Raw genomic sequence first — 22932 nt, forward strand, 5'->3', positions numbered from 1 at the left:
CACAAGTTTTTAACCCCGAAACAATGAGAAATATACAGATATGTGAAAGGGTTGAGTGTGACGGTTGAGGTTTTCTGTTCAAAATGGCCACTGCTCCTCTTGTAGTGTAGGAGAGTAGACCATATATGGCAGCAATGAAATAAGTACATTGTATATACTTATGGATTAAAATAAAACTTTGAAAAATTATTTTCCATCTTAATTTTTATGTGATAGAGTTGAGTTGTTAAGCTTGACAGTATCCTCTCTTGACTATAATATGCCTCAAAAATATTAATAAAAAGTATGATACTACTTGATACTATGATATGATACTATCTTACGCAACACAACACTGTTAAAAAGGCCTGCATGATGTAATTTCTGGTAAATTATGTCACATATGGGTGGAGTCTAAATGATTATAGGTGGAGAATGGTTGACGTGACGGGTTGAATTCTGACTGAGGGACATCACTTTATAGTCTGTTTTTTATCAAATGTCTTGCAATTTTTTAGAACAATATTTTTCACAAGAAAGTAACACAAATAAAACCTTACAACATTTCCACAAAAAAAACACTGTGTACATTTTGATACATTTTCTCTCTTCTGACACACACACACACACACACACACACACACACACACACACACACACACACACACACACATATATTCGCTTCGTTTATGTGCAAAACTTTTTTGATGAAGGAAAAAGTGCTTTTTTTGTGTATCAATGTCCGCTAATTATTTCCCTGCACAACCACCAGAGTGCGCCCAACTGTGAGCATACAAAACCTTCCTGTTCTCCGTTATTGTGATAAGTTTTCAGCTAAAAGGAAACCGAGAGATGATTTTAGACACTCGATGCAAGGTGCTAACCATTTTTTGCAGAGACAACGAAACACTAATGTTCGTTCCCCGTTATGTCTCCGTGTGTACAGGAAGTGGGTATAGCCGAAAAGAGAAGCTGCCACGATAGCGTGCATCACCAACCACAATGCACAGAGTCAACTCTTCACCCCTTAGTTTCTCTTTGCAGAGGGGGAAGTGGGAGTTTGCGGAGGCTGACCTGCTGATAAACACTGCCAGGCCTTGAACTATTGCTGGATATTTCTTTGCAGAAATTAATGGGTATATAACTAACTTGTGCCGTGCATTTCAATTTGTGGGTGCGTTTTTAGCAGCAGCTGTCCTTGAGGTTTGCAGAAAAGTCTTCTCAGTTAGCCTCTGCATCTTTAGCAGTATTATTCACAAGAACTCTTTGTATCACGCATAGATGTATCTGATTTGTAGTTCACGACCCTGCTTTCACCATCAGTATCTATTTCCTCCTGCACACTTTTTTACACAGAAAATATAGTGTTATTATTAGGCTCTTAACTGTCACTTACATCTAGACAGACACACTTGATGAGCTCTAGAGTTGATTGATGGAAAAAGTTATAAACCTGGTAAAAACATTCTCCCTTCTGTGCCATTGTGACCTGAGAAAATGGTGTATCTGTTTTTTCTATCTCACCTTCGTAGAAGACCTTTATCTGACACTGTGGGAAGCTGTGTGAGAAGGGAAGTGTTTGCTTACTGTTGATCATCAACACCGCTTGAAAAGTTTCTCTAGTGTGATACAGACTGGGCCGGACAACAGCCAAGCGCTCATTTACAAGATGGGGTTCAGATGAGGTCAGATTCAGAACTAATAGTTGTAATAAGGCCAGAGGCGAAGAGGGAACATTTTCCACTCCTATCTCTTGCTCTCTTTTCTACTTTCTTCCCGTCTCTCTTTTCTGTTGCCATGGTGGCAGGGGTGCGTGACAGTCATGTGAAAACGAAGCCGATTGGATTAAAATACTTGGTGTGATCAGGGGTCGTGTATGCTGCACATGTACTAAACGCACCATAAACTGATTATGCACACGCACACACTGTTTCTGAGCAGTTTACAGGGAAAGTTACTGAAATGTGTGAACAAGTGATTGGATGGTTTTGGTGAGGACTGGCAAACCATTCTAGTTAATAGTTATTTACTATTGTAGGCCTATTTGGCCACACACACACACACACACACACACACACACACACACACACACACACACACACACACACACACACACACACACGTATATGATTCAGAAGTTTGGGGTTGGGAGGATTTTTTGGTAACACTTTACAATAAGGTTTCATTTGTAAACATTACTTAACTACATACGTTTACATGAACTAACAATGAACAATACAGTATTTATTCATCTTACTTAATGTTCATTTGAACTTTTACTAATATATTTTATGCATTCGTTAACATTAGTTGATCTAATTATGCACTGTGAACTTTCAGAATTTGTATTAACTAACATTAACATAGGCTAATAAATGCTGTAAATATATGTAGTTAATAGTCTGTTAGTTATTTGCATTAACTAATGTCAACAAATGAGACCTTATGGTGAAGTGTTACCAATTTTTTTGTTTTTGAAAGAAGTCATATGCTCACCAACGCTGCATTTATTTGATAAAAAATACAGTACAAACAATACTATCGTCAAATATTATTACAATTTAAAATAACATCTCTATTTTAATATAATAAAAAAAATATTATTTAAAATGAACAAATTAATTTCTTACTAAACATGTAATGTGTCCTACATGGTTGTTGCTATTACTTTTCTACGAATCATTGTCTGGCAGGTGATAAAATTTACCAAAAATCAGTTTGACTTGCTTTGAAGGAGAGTTCAAGGCTCTTTTGATTTTTGGCCAGTGCGCAACACCTTCGAAATATAAAACCCAGCATCATGGCGGTATAGGTTTTTTTTCTGAAAACGTTGTTTCGTTGGATATCTTTCTTTTTTTGTGATGACCGTGGCATGTAATACCAAGTTGCATTGTATTATTGTATTTACTATAATATTTTGTGTGCAGTATGGTGGAAAAGATTTGTAAGGGGTCCAATATATTTTATTGAATTGATAAAGGTTGATAAATTGTTTGTCAAGCCATTCTCATTTGTTATAGTGACGCTTTAACCATCATAAATCACACAGCGTCAGTATATTGTCGTTCTTACACACAGTGACGTTTTGTAACCATATTGTAGTTCTGTTTGCCATATTTCTCACAAAATGCCTTGAATCTTAAGGCTTCCTCTTTCTCCTGCTCGTTGTTCAAATTGACACTGTGATTTCACCTTTCTCCATCAGCTCTCCTGCTGTCTTGTCTCTCCTCCTGTTTCTTCTCTCTCACGCTCCCTCAATTCGCACCGCTGAGCAAGAGCAGCTGTACTCCAGTCTACGGGGTTGTAAAAACCAGGGACGAAAGAGGAAGTTCTGAGGGAGCTTGTGAGTTATTGCCCCCCAACGTACACATGGGGGCCTGGGAACTGCCCTCCACCCTCACCAAGCCTGAAACAAGACTGACGGCTGAAGCTTGATGCCCCTTCACCCTGTGTACACAATCTCCATTACACACACTAAAGGGAGTGACCCTCGTACCGAGGTCACACTAAACCTCGTATGTACAACTCATCAGCCATATGGGAACGTATAGTAATGTGCCACTGTAATTAGGTTAGATCTGTAGGGCTACTTCATCTGTCCGATTAACATAAGCTTTGAAGAACATTTCTCAGGTTCAGTTCTGAGAAAAAATTAGTTGTTTAAATCTTTTTTTTTTCTTTTTTTTGGGGGACTACCATTGATCATCAATTTGTTTTTGTTTTTTTTCTTATTTTGCACCTTGTCTATACCATTCAAACATTACAGGAATTTGTGATACAGAATATTGCTAACACGTGAACTAGATTTCACTGATAGGGCTTAGATCAAGCCAGGATTAGGCCTTAGTTCAATTAGGACATTTAAGTAGATTTTTTTAGTATTCAAGTATTCTTGTCGCTTCATAAAATTAAGGACTATTTTAACAATGTCTTTACTATCTTTCTGGGCCTTGAAAGTGGTCATTACTTTGCAGTCTGTTGGGGGGTCAGAAAGCTCTCGGATTCATTAAAAATATATTCATTTGTGTTCCGAAGATGAACTAAGGTCTTACAGGGTTGAAACTACAGGGTGAGGGTGAGTAAAGGCCAATTTATACTTCTGCGTCGGGTGCGCGTAGAAGGTACGGCGTAGCATACGCATTGACGTGTACCATACGTCGTACCCTTCGCCGTACCCTGACGCGCACCTCCTCAAAAATGTAACTACGCGTCGCGGCGACGCGGACCGCAAGATCTGTGATTGGTCGGCTGGATAGCATCGCGTTTCCTCCTACCCATTTCCGGAATGATCTTCTGCACTCTGCACCGCCCGCCCGCCATTTTTAAATTCCGAAGATCAGTGAAGAGCCATGGAAATAGACCAAGTGACCGAGAGATTGCTTTAAGAAGTGCGGAAATACAGCCATCTGTATGACTCCTTCAGTCGCCATTGCTCGTAGAAACCTAAACTCAAAACAGCCGCGAGGAATGTAAACACAGTGGAACTGGAACATTAAAACCCACCCGCGCCAACTAGCGTTTCGGCGGTGTAACTGCAGAGCAACACAGACATTCGCAGAAGTATAAATGCTCACGACGGCGTCGCCTACGTGCGTACCCTACGACGTACACTACGGCGTACACTCGACGCAGAAGTATAAATTGGCCTTAATTAATGACAGAAATGTAATTTTTGGGTGAACTAACCCTTTAAGCTGGTCTTCCAGTCTGTCCAAGCACATGTTTAGCTGTGGGCAGGCTAAAAAGTGCCCAAAACCCCTCTAAAACCAGCCAACATACCATCCTAACCAGACTAGGAGACCAACAAAGACCAGCAAACCAGCTTCGGTTGGTTTATTTCAACAGGGAAGTTATACAGTGAAGATACAGTGAAAACAGTTATTTTTGCAATTCTGTTTGAAACCTCAGTTGAAACCAAAATTGTCCTCATTCTTTTAAAATTGTGTTTTATTGATTTATTAACTGCAATAGGTCATTATACCACAGATGCTGACGATAACTTATATATTGAACCTGAAATGTTCCATTAATGATAACCTCTCCAATATGCCTGGAAATACTGTCTGCTCTGTTAAAAAAAAGCTCTCTGGTTTACCTGCAGGAGCACTTACTATGTGTCAAGCTGGTGACTGCAGATGGCAGTATTAATAGTGTCCGATCTAGATTAGCTACGCTGCTGGGGGAGACTGTTGAAGTTGGAGGTGTGAATACCAGTCATGCCTGCCATCAAGTTGGATTTATGACACAATTAACCCATGGCAGGAAAAACACCAGGCTCACTCACTTAAACACTTTCCCCAATTGTCATGCACTTACATGTATGCATATGTGTCTCTGTCTGTGTGTATGTATTTATACTGCCTGTAATACACAAATCTGTGTATATTTTGATATTCTCAGCACTTCCATCACTGATCTTTTATTAAATATATCTCTTTGTCTCTCTCTCTCCCTTATTCCCTTTGGACTGTGTGAGAGGCTACCGAGCATAGAGAATTACTTTGACCTCAGTGCACTTTTAAACCAGTGGGACCAGCCTCAGAAAATCAAAGGGCGGCTTATTCAGCATGAGCTCTAAAACGATTTGCCATACCCTACAACTGTAACCCACATACCCACACTTGTAATGGATCATCACAATGGTTCTTACATCATAATCAATTACAGTTGTGTTACAGTGAAATTTTTCCTCATAGGTGCATCTAAGATGTACCTTTTAAAATAAATAAATAAATAAATAAAACAGATATATGCCTACATTTCACAAAACAAAATAATAACTTTACACAAATCATCCTGTTGTTAAAATGGTGTGTTACCTCCTCAAACATCACATGCTATTATTTCCATTATTGTTATTATTATTATTAATTAACATATGTATTGTTATCATAGGCTATTTCATTTATTTTGTCTTGTGGACTATATGTCAAATTACTTAAAAACAATGAACTTAAATTATAATATATATATATATATATTAATTAGGAGTTTACTGAGGCAAAAGTCACAGTTAATAGTTAGTTAATAGTAAAAATTACTATTTTGATAGTGAAAACCTATTTTGATAGATGAAAAATGATGAACATCTTACTGATTCTGTAAGGGTTATGTAAATATGAACTGCATGTGTCCGCATGCAGACTTTGACCTTGATGTCACTAATGGGTCTAAGGCTGAAATGGCATGGCCTTCTTTCTTCATGTCTGTAGGTCAATGCTCATAAACAAGTGCGCTCTCCTTTTCCCACAGTGCTGTATAAATAGCCCTCTCACCGTGTATGTGATGGCTGAGTAGACGTCACATTTGCAACAGCAAATTCCACGCACCTGCTCCAGCCAAGACCCAAGGTCCGCTTACAGGACACGGACAAAATTCTCCCCCTTAGGAACCTCACTGCTTTAACTGTCAGCTCTCTCCTTACGCCTTCTTCCAGTAACCTTTCTACTGTCTTTGCCCCTCTGAGGACAAGTTTTCATGCCAGGCTGCGTCAGAAGGGGCCGCAAGCCGACCCAGAGCCGCCGACCACTGTGAAACGGTTAGAAGTAGTGTGGTGCTGCAACACTTGCGCAAAGTGAACCAAAGTCTTGAGAACTTGAAGATGATGTGCAAATTCTCACAGCCTCTTTTGGGCCCTATAATTATTGCTGTATTACATTTCTTGTTAATGTTAATCAGTCATTTAAAAGGAGCTCAATGCACATTATCACAGACATCAAACAGAAATCTTATTTGTAAATGGCAGATTATATGTACACATTTTACAATATCTATATTTTTTGTCAGGTAACCCAAAAAGGTGGTAACATCTAAACAATGTTTATTTAAGCCGAAATATTATTTTAAATGACTGAATCAACTTGACTTTGTTTTATTACATCTAACACATTTTTAGGGGTCAGAGCAGATAGACCTACACACTAAAAAAAAATGGTTCTTCAGGGGTTCTTTGCGGTGGTTAAGGTGCTATATAGCACCACTACCATTTAAAGAACCTGTTAAGCCCAGTTTGGTTCTTCAGCGGTTCTTTAGCGGTTCTTTGGGGTGGTTAAGGTGCTATATGGCACCTCTTATGGTTCTACATAGCACCATTTGACAAAGGTAGGTGCTATATGGCACTTAAAGTGGTTCCCCTATGATTACAAGCCAATGAACCACTTTTAGTGCTATTTAGCACCATTTTTGTTTAGAGTGTATGGTATAAATATCAAATTCAATTCTTAGGTGAGGTTTTTAATAGGCAAAGCTATGTTTATGAAGATAATTTTGAAGCCTTGAGGTTTAATGGTTTATAGGCCCTAATATTCATTGAATTACCTAGAATTTCTTTAAATTGCAATACAAGTGGTTCTTTCTGTCATTTCTTTTAAAAAATGTATTTCCTCTGGTGTGGCCAATTCGATTTCCAGCTCATGTTAAAGGGAAGTAAATCTTTCAATTTTGAATTTTGACATCTGTTGCATATTTGGTCCATATCCAGGTCATTTTCATGTTCTCTTTCTGATTTTGGGTCTTTTACCTGTTAGCATATTGTTGTCAAACGGTACAAACACTCCATTGTGTTCAGACACACCTTACATTCAAAAGAGCACAGTTTTCCAGCTTCATGTGTGACATATTCATAATGCTGATGCAAATTACAGGCCCACTGCATGTCACATGGCTCATCACATCACAACAAACTCTTTCTATTTAATTCCCATTCTGGAGGAAAGATTGGCCTATTTTATCAACAAAACTATGGCATCATTGCAATGCCGGCATTTATATTAGATTTTGATAAATTAAGTTTTTTGCGGATGACTTTTGTAGATCTGTTTTGTGTGTAAAAAGTCATGTGATGATCTAATGTGATGATGCATGGGTATATGTTGTAAATAAACGTATTGGAAACGATGAGCAGAAATTAGTTAACATGTTAAACTAATCCATGCATTGTCTTTTCCCATGCCTCACCTGCTGTCATCTAATTGCCTCTTTTCCAAAGGTTTGAAAAAGGTTTCTGAAGTAAACATATAGTAGGGATGAGTTGCACACACAAAAAAATCCCTTAATCATTTTTATGTTACACATTTGGATTTGAAGATCTTAAGCCTTTGTGATCAACACTCTCTCATCTTACAGCAACTGCTACAGTTTTTGCTGGGCCATCCAGTTTATGTTGAAGTGTAAATGAAAGGTCACAGGAAGAGGGAGATAATCTACCACTAAATATACCCCTCACTTCCTATGCCTCTCTCCCATTTCATTTTAACGGAGTGAGAGATAGATGATGCTTCCGCCGGATTTCGTCAGTATCTATCTATCTATCTATCTATCTATCTATCTATCTATCTATCTATCTATCTATCTATCTATCTATCTATCTATCTATCTATCTATCTATCTATCTATCTATCTATCTATCTATCTATCTATCTATCTATCTATCTATCTATCTATCTATCTATCTATCTATCTATCTATCTATCTATCTATCTAATATTCTCAATCTGGTAACTTCCTCCTTAAATGTCAGGGCTGAATTTTTGGTGTTTACTAAGTGTAGTTTCCCACGCTGATGAAGGGTGGGCAGAAGAGGTGGGGGTGTAGGTAGCCAATCGAGAGGCAATCAGTCTTCTGATGCCACCTAGCCACCATATATCAGTGTTTTATCCAGCCCACTTGACGCATTACTACTGAGATAAATCACCCTTTGGATGGCAGGCCATTAAAAATTGTCCCAGCAGTTCCCAGATGACCTTTGCCTTTTCATGGGTACATTCATTCATTTTGATATTTACATTTGCAGCCCTGGCATCAAGTGTCCATCAATCTGGGATGAAGTTTGTTCCAACTTTGAGAGGTTTGTATAAATTTGAGGCCAGTCGATAAAGGTGTTTTTACTTACTCTGCCACTGACGTAACACCAAATATGTTGCTTGTTGAGGTGCTCATCAATTGCTAAATTTACAACAAATTATTATTTTTTGTTCTACTTGAGTTGACGTGCAAGAAGAAGCAGCTTTACTCTCTTCCCTTTACTATGGAAAATATGCTTAGATCCTGCTCAGACATTTTCATTTTCTAGACATTTAAAATAACAATAAAGGAAACTAAGTTTTACAGATGGCTTCAGCTGACGCAATGCACAGATGTTTTTTTTTTTTTTTTGTGCTAAATGAGCATAATCTGAGCTCAACGGCACAGATGGCACACCCAAAGATTGAAGCCGTTGTTTTTGTAGGGACTTTAGGGGAGATTCCAATAGAAACTCCTAGTAAAAATTAAATAATAGGTTAGAATTGTTCAGTGTGAAGCCATGAAATGAATGTGACGTTGATAAAACAAACGATGTTGAAATTATGCAATATTTTCAGTAAAGATTACATTTATGGAAAACATTTTTTTATGATGTCAGCCAAGGCCCCCCTCCCCCTCCCACCCAAAACAAAACAAAAAAACAGATTGTAATAATCAAATACCTCTATATTTGCAATAACTAGAGCAGTAATTGAAAATCACATGATGTGCATCTGAAAAGGTCATCCTTGAGAAATGAGCTGAGACCTGCAAGCTGTCTGGGTCTGGAAAAATAGGGAAAGAACAGAAAGTCTATGGCACCCTGGAGGAAGGCATTATGGCACAGCAATCCCTTTATTGCAGTCAGCTAGGGAAACCAAAGCTGGACCCCCTACATGGAAACTGGAAGGGTTAATTTGCTCTATTCAATGAAAAGTCTTTCATCAGAAAGCAACGGAGGACATGAACAAAAAAGGGATTGATTTGTTTATTTTACCTTTACAACAGGAGCCCATTTAACATAACATCTCAAACAATGGTGTCCACAGCACATCTTTGATGATCTCAGGGTATATGGTGCTTGATTCATGACATATTTGTGTTGTTTTGATGTGATGTTGGTTGAAAGAACTGGGGCAGGACTTGTTTCACTGACTGATATAAATTTCCCATGTCAGCAGATGGTTGGCCAATTTTGTTAGGACTCTCAAAAGCTTTGAATGACACATTTGTGAGGATATTGTGTTTGCTGTTATGCTAAGATTGAAACTCAGAAAGCTGGACTCAGGCCGCTATACGTATTCACCAAAATCTGACTTGACATGGACTTCAAAGTCACCATGAAATCAAAATGGACAATTCTTTTTTCTTTTTTTTTATGGAATATTGCAGGATTTATTATAAATAAATTCATGCACATTATCTATATATAAGCAATACATATTTCATTGTATTACAGTTTTTCTCAGTCGCTTTGGTGCATTTCTCACATCACTATTTACATTTGTACAACAGGTAATGCAGTTCTCAAAACAATTAGTACAAACTGCAAAACCTACTTGATAACCTGCAAAAGCGTATCACTTGCTCAAAATGGATAGCTCATTCCTCAAAAGCAAGTATTCATGTCAATGAAAGTGTCAGTGTTATCAAGATGAAAAGTCCTGACACCATTGTTTATGAACAAGATAGTCAAATGGCTTTGTCATGTTTTCATTATGACAGTTTACTCTGTAAATGTTTTCCAATGCAAAAAAGTCAGATCTTGGTGACACTACCTGAAAATGCTCAAGACAGTACTATATACTATTTGCACAGCCATTTGAAAAACACAGTAAAGTTACAAATTACTGTATATAGTGAGGTAACTGAGTACAAGACACTGAATATGTATGTTTCACATTTTTACTGCATATGCTCTTTGCAATTCTAATTTGTTCACCGCATTGTGCAAAAGAAAAAATACACCCTTATTTACAACAAACAAACTCCCTTTGGGTAGAGCTGTGCACAACTGTAAACAATATTGCAGTACATATTGGAACTGAACATACATAGTACTGTAATCATTCATGCACATCCAGACGTTCCTCATCAGTGAAAGCTGAGATTTACCTGAGAGAAATTGTTCAATTTAGGAGACATTTTCAGAAGAAAAAAAAGATTTTGACAACTAGTTCAACATTTTTGTATGTAATGACTCAAGCAATGAAATGAGGACTATTAGTTTTATGTGGAATGACTATTCAGCATTCACAAGTACAGTTAATTTTGACAGACATGACATAAGCAAATGATAATGTTATAAAACAGCTGAGAGTTGTATGAAAGTAATTGATGCATGTCCAAAAGCATTTGCAATTTGTTGGAAGGAATGAGAAACTGCTACTATGATGTGCACAAATGACTAAATGTTGTGGAGGTTGAACTAACTGTTGTGCAAATGTAAATAGTGATGTGAGAAATGCACCAAAGCGACTGAGAAAAACTGTAATATTTAATGTGTCCATTCCTCAGTGCTTCAAAATGACAAAAGCTAGTTTACAGTAATATAGCACACATAAAGCCTTTTAATTGCTGATCATCTGTGGAAAATGAAACATAACATGAGACATTAACACTATAGGCTACATAATATATATTCATATTCCTTCATATTTGAAATTGTGAAGAAATTTGCTGTTAATTTATGATAATATTTAATCTAATTTGGATAAACATCCAAGTCATCCAAATGTATTGGGACAAATATTACACACACAAATTACAAATATTAACGAGTCGAAAGCAGATTAATGACAAAATGAGGTTGTTGGGTAATAATAAATATTACCAAAACAACACCATTTTGTTATTAATATGTTTTCTATTCCTACACATACGTCTGGCAAATGTGAAAGACGATGAATTAACGGATAAAACTCCCTAAATCAAACCCCCCAGAGAAAGGGGAGGGTAATTTATGAAATAACGTCAACGGGTGGAGAGGAAAAAGTATGAACGGGTTAATTTTGAGTCATACTAGTCTTTGCCGAATGAGTGAAAATTCCTCCGCCACTGAAAAAAAAATATATTTGTAACAAAATTGAGCCTTCTTCCAAAACCCCAATAAGGCTAAATAAATTCACAATTTAACTCTGTAAATATTTTAAAGACTTCTAGGAAGTAAACTATTGAGAAGCTCGTTATTTATGGACGCATCACAGACAATAGATCCACCCGTAGGGTTGGCGGAAGAACATCAGCGACTTCAGTGACTGCCTGGGACGAAAAGAAGAGAGAAGTTCAGAAAGTTAGATCAACAGCTCAACTACGTGAAGAAAACTTACAAATGAAGGCACTATACGGATTTATGTGGTCAAACGAGACATTCTGACGGTCAAAAGACATCATCTCTTTCGAGTATAATTCGTTTTCCGACATTTGAAGATCATTTTAAGATTCGTTACGCTTTAACCTGACGGAGCACAGCCTCGCGCTGGCGACTATATGTGGATTCTACTCAAAATATGGGCCAATTACCCGGTGTCTCTTCGGGCAGAGTCATCCTTCTTGTTATCTGCTCCCTTAAAATAACATATGGTAAGTACTTTAACAGCTTTTATTTCAGAACACATTTAAAAAAAAAATAGTCATACGCATCTGTAACGTATCGGCGGTGTGAAGCATCAGCGCTCACGTTTCAGTTCTGCACGGCCTCGAATGGCGTGTCATCCTCACGTTATTTAAAGCGCATTAATAAAGAAAAGTGTAAGACATCTATATATGAATTGCATAAAAATGTACAAAGCCCTCAGGAATTTTTTTCTTTCTTGCTGAGGGTAACTCGTGTTTCACACCTCTGCCCAGATGTGAGAGTCTGAGCGGAGAAAATCTGCAGCGGCTCTTACTATGTGAGAGAAGAATTCAAAATGGACACGTATGAGGGGAAAATATGGACTTTTTAGAAATATAAAGGAATTAACTAGTTTTGTTTGTATTTGAGAGGAAGGAGAGGAGCAAACCTTTTTACTGTTTTTATTGTGGGGTAGGTGTGTGTGGACTGTGTGCTTTCGATGTTTCCAGAAAGCTGAAGTTGAAGGATGAGTTGCATATAGCCTAGTTGTATTTCTCAAGATGAGTTTTCCATCTGACGGCTGTTTATTTATGCTTAGCAGCTCATCTCAGCAGGTTTCAGACACAAAGAGTGCCAGTTGGTGCATTAGAGGCTCTTGTTTGGAGGAAATGGAATAATGTAAAATATGACTAAAAGTCCACATGCAAGTCAGACCCAATCCCTCCAGAATAGAGCCTAAAAAAACAAGACAATATAATGACTGCAGGCTCGGCAAGAGGAGGGAGGAATGCTGCTGTTGGTGTTTCACATTCCTCCCTCTCTCTCTCTCTCTCTCTCTCTCTCTCTCTCTCACACACACACACACACACACACATTTCCCTCTGGATGCACTCATTTTCACAATGCTGCAGCTCGCCCATTGTGTCCCACAGATGATGTTTCTCCTTGTTCATCTGTATTGGGTATCATTCCTTGGGGTGGGATTGATTTCGCTTTTCTTTCTTTTCTCGCCTGGCATGTCGCCCCAGTTGTGTAGGATGTTTCAAGTCGCATGTATTTGCTCACATCAGCCGTTGCAGCGTGTGCAATAAGAATTTTGCCCATTGTTCCCGCCTGCTAGCGGCATGCATGGTGCCCGCCCGGCCACGGTTCTGACCCGCTGCTCCTCTCTGGTGTGAAATGTGATTTATCTCTGGCAAACTCCCACTTATCAGAACACAACGGACCAGTTATGAAATGGCCCACGGTCGTGCATATATCAGGGATGCCCACATCCTACCAGCTGGTGCGGTGGAGGTCTTGACCGGGTCGCTGGAAGAAGCTTTGCTGTGTTATGATGACATTTTGAAATAATTCTCCAGTTTAGGATATAGTGAGTGAATTTTCTTTGCACCCAGCGAACTGCCAAACACACACTACAAGCCTGAAGAACGTCACTCATTCTCTTGCGCTCATTGGCTTCTGAGCACTTAAAAAACTCAAAAGTGATGATTTTGAGTCTTGTAGCATGGGTTTTGCTTAAAGGTTCCAGAGAATGATGGGAGATGCCTTTTACTTCCCATCTGTGTTGTACGTGAATGCCTGGACTTGAACTTTTTTTGTAAGATTGTTGGAGAATCCAGCGGGAGGCCAGAATGGAGTGAGAGGCTCAAGCTTGTTAAATCCATGGATTAAAACCCCAGAGCAGGTTAACAAATGAAGTGGGAATTAAGACGTTCTGCATTCCTGCCACATGGCAATGTGCTTAGCCTGGCACCAGACACACACATACACAGTGCCTGTGTGTGAGTGTGTGTGTGTGTGTATGCAAGCTTTTTAGGCTTGACCTGAGAAGAACCATGCCATGTCATGCAGGCTCATTTCCTCCTTATTGCTGACTGTGTGTGCATCAGAAAGTATTGATGTTAATTATGTGAAATCATTCTCATCTGTAATGGGCTTGTGATTAGGGATATACCAATTTTAATATGTTTGATATTGATAAGCTATAATGAAATTGTAAACTATTTTGTCTGAATTAAGAATAAAACACAAAACCAAAATCAGTCATTGTAAATGCTACAAGTAAATTAGGCATCACAACATTATAATGTACAATATGAAAAATGGATTTATTTAGAGATCTTAAGATTATAGTGTTATTATTTATTCGTTTTTTTTAAAGATTAATTAAAAGAGTGTTGGCGAAGGTAATCTAATTGAGTGTATACAATTAAATGAAAACTTTTTGACCAATATAAACAGTAGGCTACTGTTTGAAAGTTTGGGGTTGGTAAGAATTTTAAATGTTTTTGAAAGAAAGCCTCTTAGGCTGTGTTTATTTGATGAAAAATACAGTAAAATTTGTAATATTGTGAAAAATTATTTGTATTTAAAATAACTTTTCTATTTGAATATATTTTAAAATGGAATTTATTCCATTTTAAAATATGGAAAAGCAAAATTTTCGGCATCATACTCCAGTCTTCAGTATCACAAGGTCCTCCGAAATCTTTTTAATATGCTGATTTGGTGCTTAAGAAAAATGTCTTCTTATTATCAATGTTCAATGCTTAATATTTTTGTGGGACGTTTTTTTGTGGGATAATATTTTCAGGATTCTTTGATGAATACTCACTTTTAACAAATTGAATGCATCCATGCTGAATAAAAGTATTAATTTCTTTTACAAAAATCTTACTGACCCCAAACTTTTGAAAAGTAGTGTATCTAATATCAACCGATACAGTAAATAAAACAAAATCTCTAATATCAGACAATAACCACCAATATGGTGCATTGATTCCTACTTAGGTTGTGGTGAAAGTGTTCATTCTGATTGTTAGCATATAGCCAGTTCTCAGGACACTTTCATTGGAATGTTGTTGCTTTGAGAATTGTCAGGTTTCCTCCCAAACTAGACACAGCCTATCATTAAACAATCAGGGTGCTTTTTAGCCACATGTGACGTACAGATTTAATGAGAGCCACTGAAAACCTCCCTTTGTCTTTATGTCATCAAATCTGTACGCAATTACGCCCCCTGCCTCATTACATATGGCTTTGGGAAGGGTTTATTGTTTGTTGCCATGTTAACGTTTAACAGAATAGTGAGCACTTGCTGTATAAGAAAAGCCAGGAAATGGGGTTACTTCCTCACTCAGCGTGAACAACTTCCTTCTGCTGTCCAGCATGGATGTGGGCCAATGCCGACAAATCTCTTCTCTTCTCTTCTCTCTCTCTTTCTCTCTCTCGCTCACTCACTCACTGAGTACTTTCCTCTCAACCCAGCCCTATCAGACTCTCATAATTACTTCCCCATCTCTCTCAGCAGCTATTAGCACTAACAAAGAGCGAGAGAGACACACACACGAGCAGAGATGTCCCTTGGGTTCTGGGTTTGGTCGCGGGGCTTTCAAACAAGCAAGGCTTACAGCTGTGAACCAGCTGCCCTGTGCAAGAGCTCCGACACACTCATGCTGCCTGATCCACATCAGGAAGGAGGAGAAACAGACTTTGTTTGAAACACTCCTTGACCTTATTAGGACTCTAGGATCCACATGACTATTTCTATTGCTTATTGTCAGAGTTGAATTGATGAATATCTAAAAGTAAATACTAAACTTTGACACATAACTTATGGACATGAATGAATGATACCTCATTGTTTTAGATTAGTTGTGCTATTACTCCTTGAGTGTACAATTTTTCACCTAAACTGAGCTGAAAAACCTCCTTGAAAAGTCCAACAAAATTCTAAAAAAAATGTGTTCTGTTGCTGTTGGAATTTGTGATAGTCAAAGGCAGATCAAATGTTACCAACACTTATGTCTGACTGATACGGCGTTGTATAAAGTTAAACCATGGCCTATTTCATGTATTTTTGTGGGCGTAGGGGTGGGCAGCTCTCTATATCACAGCTGTTTTATGTATTCAAGACTAATTTCCCTCAGCTCTGCAAAGCCTAAAATTTAATAGAAGACAGATTTTGTGTTGAAATCAGTCTTTATAAGTCACTGAATGTAGTTTAGAGAGTCCCTGATCACAATCCTGCATTTAGTGGGGATAAAAAGACATGGGACTGCTTTTTATTAAAGGCAGGCTTGAGTTGGCTTCAGATCGTACACCCAAGTGTTCAGTGCCAGTAAACACACACACACACACACACACACACACACACGCACACGCACACGCACACACACACACACTCTCACTCACTCACTCACTCACTCACTCACTCACTCACTCACTCACTCACTCACTCACTCACTCACTCACTCACTCACTCACTCACTCACTCACACACACTCTGAATACTGGTGTTCAGTTCCCATACACTTTGGGTTATGAATCTGCTGTGTAGATGTTTTCAACTGATTTATAACCAGCTCTGAGAGAGTCACTCTTTTACATCTGGTCACGTTACTGTTGGAGCCCTATCTGAAAAAGAGACAGAGAATGAGAAACGCAGACTACAGATAGGAAAGAGTTTGTGAGTTCAAGATGTAGAAGACTAAGAAAAAGAGGGAGTCAAAGAATTGTGCGGTGAGAATCCTGGCAGCACTGAGTGTGGATTGTGCTACGGTTCCCTGGAGTCTCTCGTCTGTCTGTCTGTCTGTCTGTCTGTCTGTCCGATTATAGATAGATAGCTGGATGGATCTAACTCCATCCATCCATCCATCCATGTGTACATGTATTTATTTTATATTAAATTATGTAAAACATACAACAATAAATGTATGTTGTATTGTTTTGTAACTCAAGTTTATTTTTAGATGTGAAGCTTCAAATTCATCCCCTTTGAAGCAATCACTACAGCTATAGCCTACACATTTCAACAGATGTCTTTGAAACATTGCATCTTGTTTTACACACACACACACACACACACACACACACACACACACACACACACACACACACACACACACACACACACACACACACACACACACACACACACACACACATATATATATATTGTATTAAATGTATTTTGATATTTTTGCAATGCTGCGTTAAACAGCAGATTGTGTTTTAGTTGTTTGACAGTTTGCATGTTAAAACCCTCTTTGGTAAGTTGCATCTTTAAATTCAACCTTTTCAATGCACCTCTGATATAGCCATAACAAACAGACATCTTTGACCATTGCATTGCATCATGCACTGTTTTATTTAATTTTTTTTACCACCCATCCTCGATCAATGCGTTTTCTATATCGTGTCATGTTAAAAATAGTCGTTTACTTTTTAAATAGGACTTTTAAAATACGTCTCAAGACCTGTGCATTCTGTTCCATTTCGTTGCGCTCCGTTTAGCTGTTTTTAAATGCAAGAATGCATGTTATGCAAACACTGCCTGAGAAACGCGTCCGATCGGGATCAGGTGCACCTGAAACCAGTGGTTCAGGGAAGGCAACACAAAACTACATACTTATTTGAAAATATATAGTTTTGAACATTGTTACTGTCTACCTGATATCTGTCGTGGAACATGCAATCCAGTCATTCATTTCTGAAAGAACTAGATTGTTAGTGATTAGTTTGAGTTTAACAAAAGGGGAGATGAAGAAACGTTTGTTTTTAACAAATGAGTGTGAATTGCTTCTTTTAACTATTCCACTTATCACCTCCCACTTCTCTTCATTGGGTTCTTCTCCTCTTTTTCTCATGTTGTCCTCACATTTGCCCCTCGCTCCATTCCTTCACACCTCAGGGACAGAGCTCTGGCCTCATGAATGTGGAAAAATGAAGACAAAATGTTTAGCATTTGGTTAATCACAGCCTGGTTACTCTAAACAGAGTTCGTGTGAAAGTTTTGGCTGTTGTTTGCTTGTGAGGAAACTCACAATAAACAGAGTGAATTTGTCTTTTAAAAAGCAGATGCCCATACAGAGACTTTTAAACCCATGCAGCGTCCTGACCTAGGAACGATTCCCTCCTGCCTGTCTGATTATTTATTAGACATTCAGAGTAGAGTCTGATCTCAGATCAGGGATGCAATGAATCATGTTGACTCCATGCCAGAATGTTGATCGCAGCAGGTGTGCAGGCTTTCAGTGCAAGTGCCTGGTTTACGGTTGGCAGATCCCGGATTTAGATGTGCATGAGGTTTAGAAGATTGTACAGGATTTAAAAACGCCTCTTCAGTAGGACTGAAAGTAAAGAGGAGTTATAAAGTGTTCATTTCTGAAAGCCTGTCTCAAAATCCTTTGAGAACTTCCTCTCCGGCAGTTTGGTGAAGCATATGGGGAGCTTGTCAGACCAGTCAGGGCCGAGCCTCTCTCTGTGCAAGCCTCACCCTTAACTTGTTTCTCACACTCTCTTACATTCTCTAGTTTTGTCTTCATCATGTTTGCCCATGAGACTTTGTGTCCACACTCTTAGAAAATAAATGTTGTCACAATACCATAATTTCAGTAGGCAGTAGCTGTACCAGCCGTAACTCTTGATACTAATTTCAATCCCCCAGCAAAACCTGTATGCTACTGAACACACTAATTGATGTAAAAAGTTAAATATTAGTATAACAAACAAATTAAATTAAAAAAGATGGCTCATAGCCATCAAGTGTTTTTCAATCAAGTAACCATAGCTTCAAGTTTTTTCCAAGTAATTATTCAGGTAGACATTGAGAAATTGAACACAATTTAATTTAAAAGTAGTCAAATGTAAAGTAAACCTACTTAAAAGTGATAGTTCAACCAAAAAGATTTTCATTCTTCTGAGTGACAAAAGAAAATATTGAAAAAATGTCTGATGCATGAAACTTTCTTCAAAATACCCTCTCTATGTTTTACAGAAAGATTGTCACATGGATTTGAAATGACATGAGGTTAAGAAAATTTCAGTATTTTCATATTTTGATTAAATATTCCTTTAAACTACTGTATCATATTGCAAAATGTACAAAACTATAAACGGGATATTCACACATGCATTTATTATTAATCTACAGAAAAGCCTAACAGTGTAATTCCTTTCTAACTCTCATTGTTCAATGTTCATTCAAAATATAAAAATTAGGGATGTGCTCGAGTACTCGGGTACTCTTTGATGTAACAGCGACGGTCAATCATGAAAACGATAATCACCGTGATTTAAAAAAATAATAAGCTTTTTTTTCTGATTGGCTATTGCGGCATTTTGGGCGGTACCTGAGGTCTGATTGGTTAGCATTAGACAGCATGCTGTATTTGATGTACAGTGCCAATCTGCCATAAACATAACATTATAATGAGAACACTATTATAATAGAATGCTATAAAAAATTCTTTGTGCTTTAGTTGCCCATGTTTCAGAACTGATAGAAAGAGCGCATCCACAACAGAAGTTACACATTCAGACAAGCACGGCCATTTTCACGTGCCCATTCTCATCCTTTTGTGCAAATGTTAGTTGTAATAGTACTTTTATGTTGTACATATCTGATTAATCTAATACAGGATGCATTTGGTTGAGTTTATTAACCTGCTAGCACAGCTCTTCAGTTTACCAGTGTTCATACACTCTTCAGCGTCTGCTCAAATGGCAATGCCCCACCTTGACTGTGATTGGGTTATTGGAGACTGTAATATTCCTTTTAGATGTTTTTTTTTTCAAAAACATTGGTATTATTAATAACCCAGCAGTTATTTTTTCTCGTAATTTTTTCAGCAGTAGGATTAAAATCGCTTCTTGTCATGGCTTCGAAAACATTCGAAGGTCGTTTATGTGGTAAATTTGACGTTATGTGACATGATTGTTCTTAAGCTGTTTTATACAAGCTCAGGGCTTGAATTTCGGCGCGGGATTGCGGGTATTGCGCGTAATTTGAACAATTCCCGCAGGTCTCCCACTTATAATGCGGGAAATTCCCGCAAATATTGATTCACTTTAGCCTGTAGGTTGTATTAGTAAATGAATCCACACAGATTATAAAATCAAATCAGTCATTTTAAAACTGTCTGCGAAACGCAATTTCTCAAACCGCGCGAGTGGTTCAGCGGTGCTGCGTCTTCTATCAGCTCGTTAAGCGTCGCGGGATAGACGGAGTTGTCACTTGCATAATCTGGCCAGCATTGCATCATGAGTAACTAAAGTTTACCATTTGCACGTCTTTTTAAGTCTTACCAGTTTAAACATTCACGCGATTTTAAACTATTCGGTACTTGCGCGCTGTCTGACTCTGAGAGATGTTTTTTTCTCTCTGCACACATACAGAGTAAAGCCGCCTCACACACAGCTCGCGGGTAACAAAAGTTATTTTTCGTGGATTATATCGCTTTAACAGTCAAAAACATGTGAAAATTATGTCAATTTCGGTCTTGGTGAGTATCCTCCAAACACAGTCGGTTATGTCTTAAATAAGCATAAATCGCACGTGACCGTATAATGAAAACAGAATCCGTGCACTAGCTCTTACAGTGACAGCAGCCGTATGTGTCTGTCATTAATTTGGTTGTCAAAACAACAAAACATAGCTTTCATTTTAAGGAATCAGCATTAATAGCCTTTGTATTTAATTTAGTCAGGACTAAAATACTACCCAGTGTTATTTTACATTTGATTACTTTATTCAGTCTCTGTAGTATTTCTGAATACTAGTGTTAGACCTAAGCAAAAACTTCTCTCTTTATTTCTCTTTATTGGTATCTTTATTCTATTGTATTTATTTGTGCTACTTTTTTCAATTTAATTCAAAGATTGAAATCAAACTTCCTTGTGTTGTGTAAATTCTTAAGAACAAAATTACCCCATTGTAAAAATGCGATGAGGGAGCAAACATTTAGGCGAGATAAATGTAATAAAAAAAAAAGTCTAAACTCCCCCCTCAAATTAAAAATTCCCCCCCATAAGAATCACCTAAGGGGGGATTTCCCCCCCATTTTCCAAAATGAAATTCAGGCCCTGCAAGCTCTTGCCACATTAAAGAGTGCCAAAATGACATTTATTGCTTGTATTTCGTGATAAAATTTACAGAATTTGAAAGCTGAAAGTTTGTTAATTGTTTACAAAAATGTACAAATCTTACTGCAACTATGTAGTTAATTTCGTAAATCTATGACGAAATATATTTGTTGACGACCTTTTCTTCCATGACTAAGACGAGACGATAACGAGACGACACCAACGTCATTAATGTAGTTAACAAATAAAAGCATTACTAAATCTTTTCTTTGTTTTTGTATTAGAGACTGTTTTTAACAAGCCGCTACGAGCTGTCATGCTTGCGGTTGCCAGGTTTCAAGAATTGAAATCCCCCAATCAGAGCTTTTCTGTTAAAAAACACGTTTTCTACCCGATGTTTTACTTAATATTTGCATTCTGGCAACCATGCGTCGCGCTCTCTCAACACTGCTGAAGAAGTGCGGATGATCTGAAACGCTGGAGTTCAGCGATCTCCATTTGAGATATTCTGCTTAAATGAAGTTCCTTCACGAGCCGCTTGCGCTGCTTTCTGTGACTAAAACTGCAATCAAACCCTCTGTTATAATTCAAAACATGAATCTTGACTATGAATAAATGCACATACCAAATAAAATTTCTCAAAGGACAACAATTTTTGTGATTATAATTTTAAGCAAAATAATTATTAGCCTAATATCAATTTTTTTAACAATTATGCAGCATGACGAAAATATGACTACATTTTCATTGACTAAAACTAGACTAAAATGCCAGGCTTTTAGTTGACTAAAACTTGACTGAATAAAAACAGGGCAAGGTTGACTAAATATGATAAAAACTAAAAAGTACATTTGACACAGCACTAAGACTAAGACTAAATGTTAAATAGCTGGCAAAATTATTAAAGACTATGGATGACTGCACTACAAATAATGTGAATTTCAGGCAGTAACAGAAAACAGCAAAGATTAAAAGATATTGAGAAGAAGAGTCCATATCAGTGTCAATTAAAAATGAGAATTGTTAACGATTAGTTTGCATCCACACAGCTGAAATGTTTATCTTTTGCAGTTTATCCGCGTTGTGTGTACGAAATAGACACTGCCTTCCTGCACTTTTACAGTACTTGCATGTTCATTCATTGACGTGTCTCCGCCGTTTTCTCTCTCATGCTGGCACACCATCAGCGTTGTTGCTCGATAGAGATGACGGTTTTTCGGTTTGACATGCGTTTCTGATGCCGAAGGCTGATCCTGGCTGTCCTCGTGCGTATTTTGGCGCTTGCTCGAACTCAGTGAGGTTTTTTTCCACTGCAATTTTTACTGCGCGTCGTCTCATTTTATTACGTCAACACAGTAAAATATCTGAATGGCTACTCATCACAGAACATGCAGGTAAAAAGGCACATTTTTAACCATAACGTGTAAATTTATATTGTGGCGATGTCAGCCAAATTATCACTCGCACATTAATATTTTTGGTCGCAAATGCGAAATGCGACCGTTTTAGTTGCAGTCTAGAGCCCTGACTTCCTTTCATTAGAAAGAATCTTTACGCTCTTCCTGGAGCTTACCGTAATTTCTGTTTTAGTACTTTTGTTGTTTTGGCTTGACTATACATATTCACACCATATGATGGTGCGTTTGAAGACTTTGAATGGAATAAGATTTGCTAGCTGCAGCGGAGTGGCTTTTTAGTTTTTTTTTGTAATCTTCAAAGAACCATATAGGAAACTCAAGAACCCTATA

At 37.8% G+C, this 22932-nt stretch overlaps 1 protein-coding gene across 1 annotated transcript in view; it reads left to right on the forward strand.

The window, feature by feature from the left end:
• The first annotated feature begins 12002 nt into the window (after positions 1-12002).
• Positions 12003-22932, forward strand: part of notch2 (notch receptor 2) — a 53818-nt gene continuing 42888 nt past the window's right edge. Inside the window, exon 1 of the mRNA XM_082189055.1 lies at positions 12003-12342. Within this exon, the coding sequence (XP_082045181.1) occupies positions 12270-12342 (73 nt within the window). The 5' untranslated portion in view covers positions 12003-12269. The remainder of the gene's footprint in view (positions 12343-22932) is intronic.

This window comes from Leuciscus leuciscus (genome assembly GCF_965113295.1).
Source record: "Leuciscus leuciscus genome assembly, chromosome: 13".
Taxonomy (NCBI): Eukaryota; Metazoa; Chordata; class Actinopteri; order Cypriniformes; family Leuciscidae; genus Leuciscus; species Leuciscus leuciscus.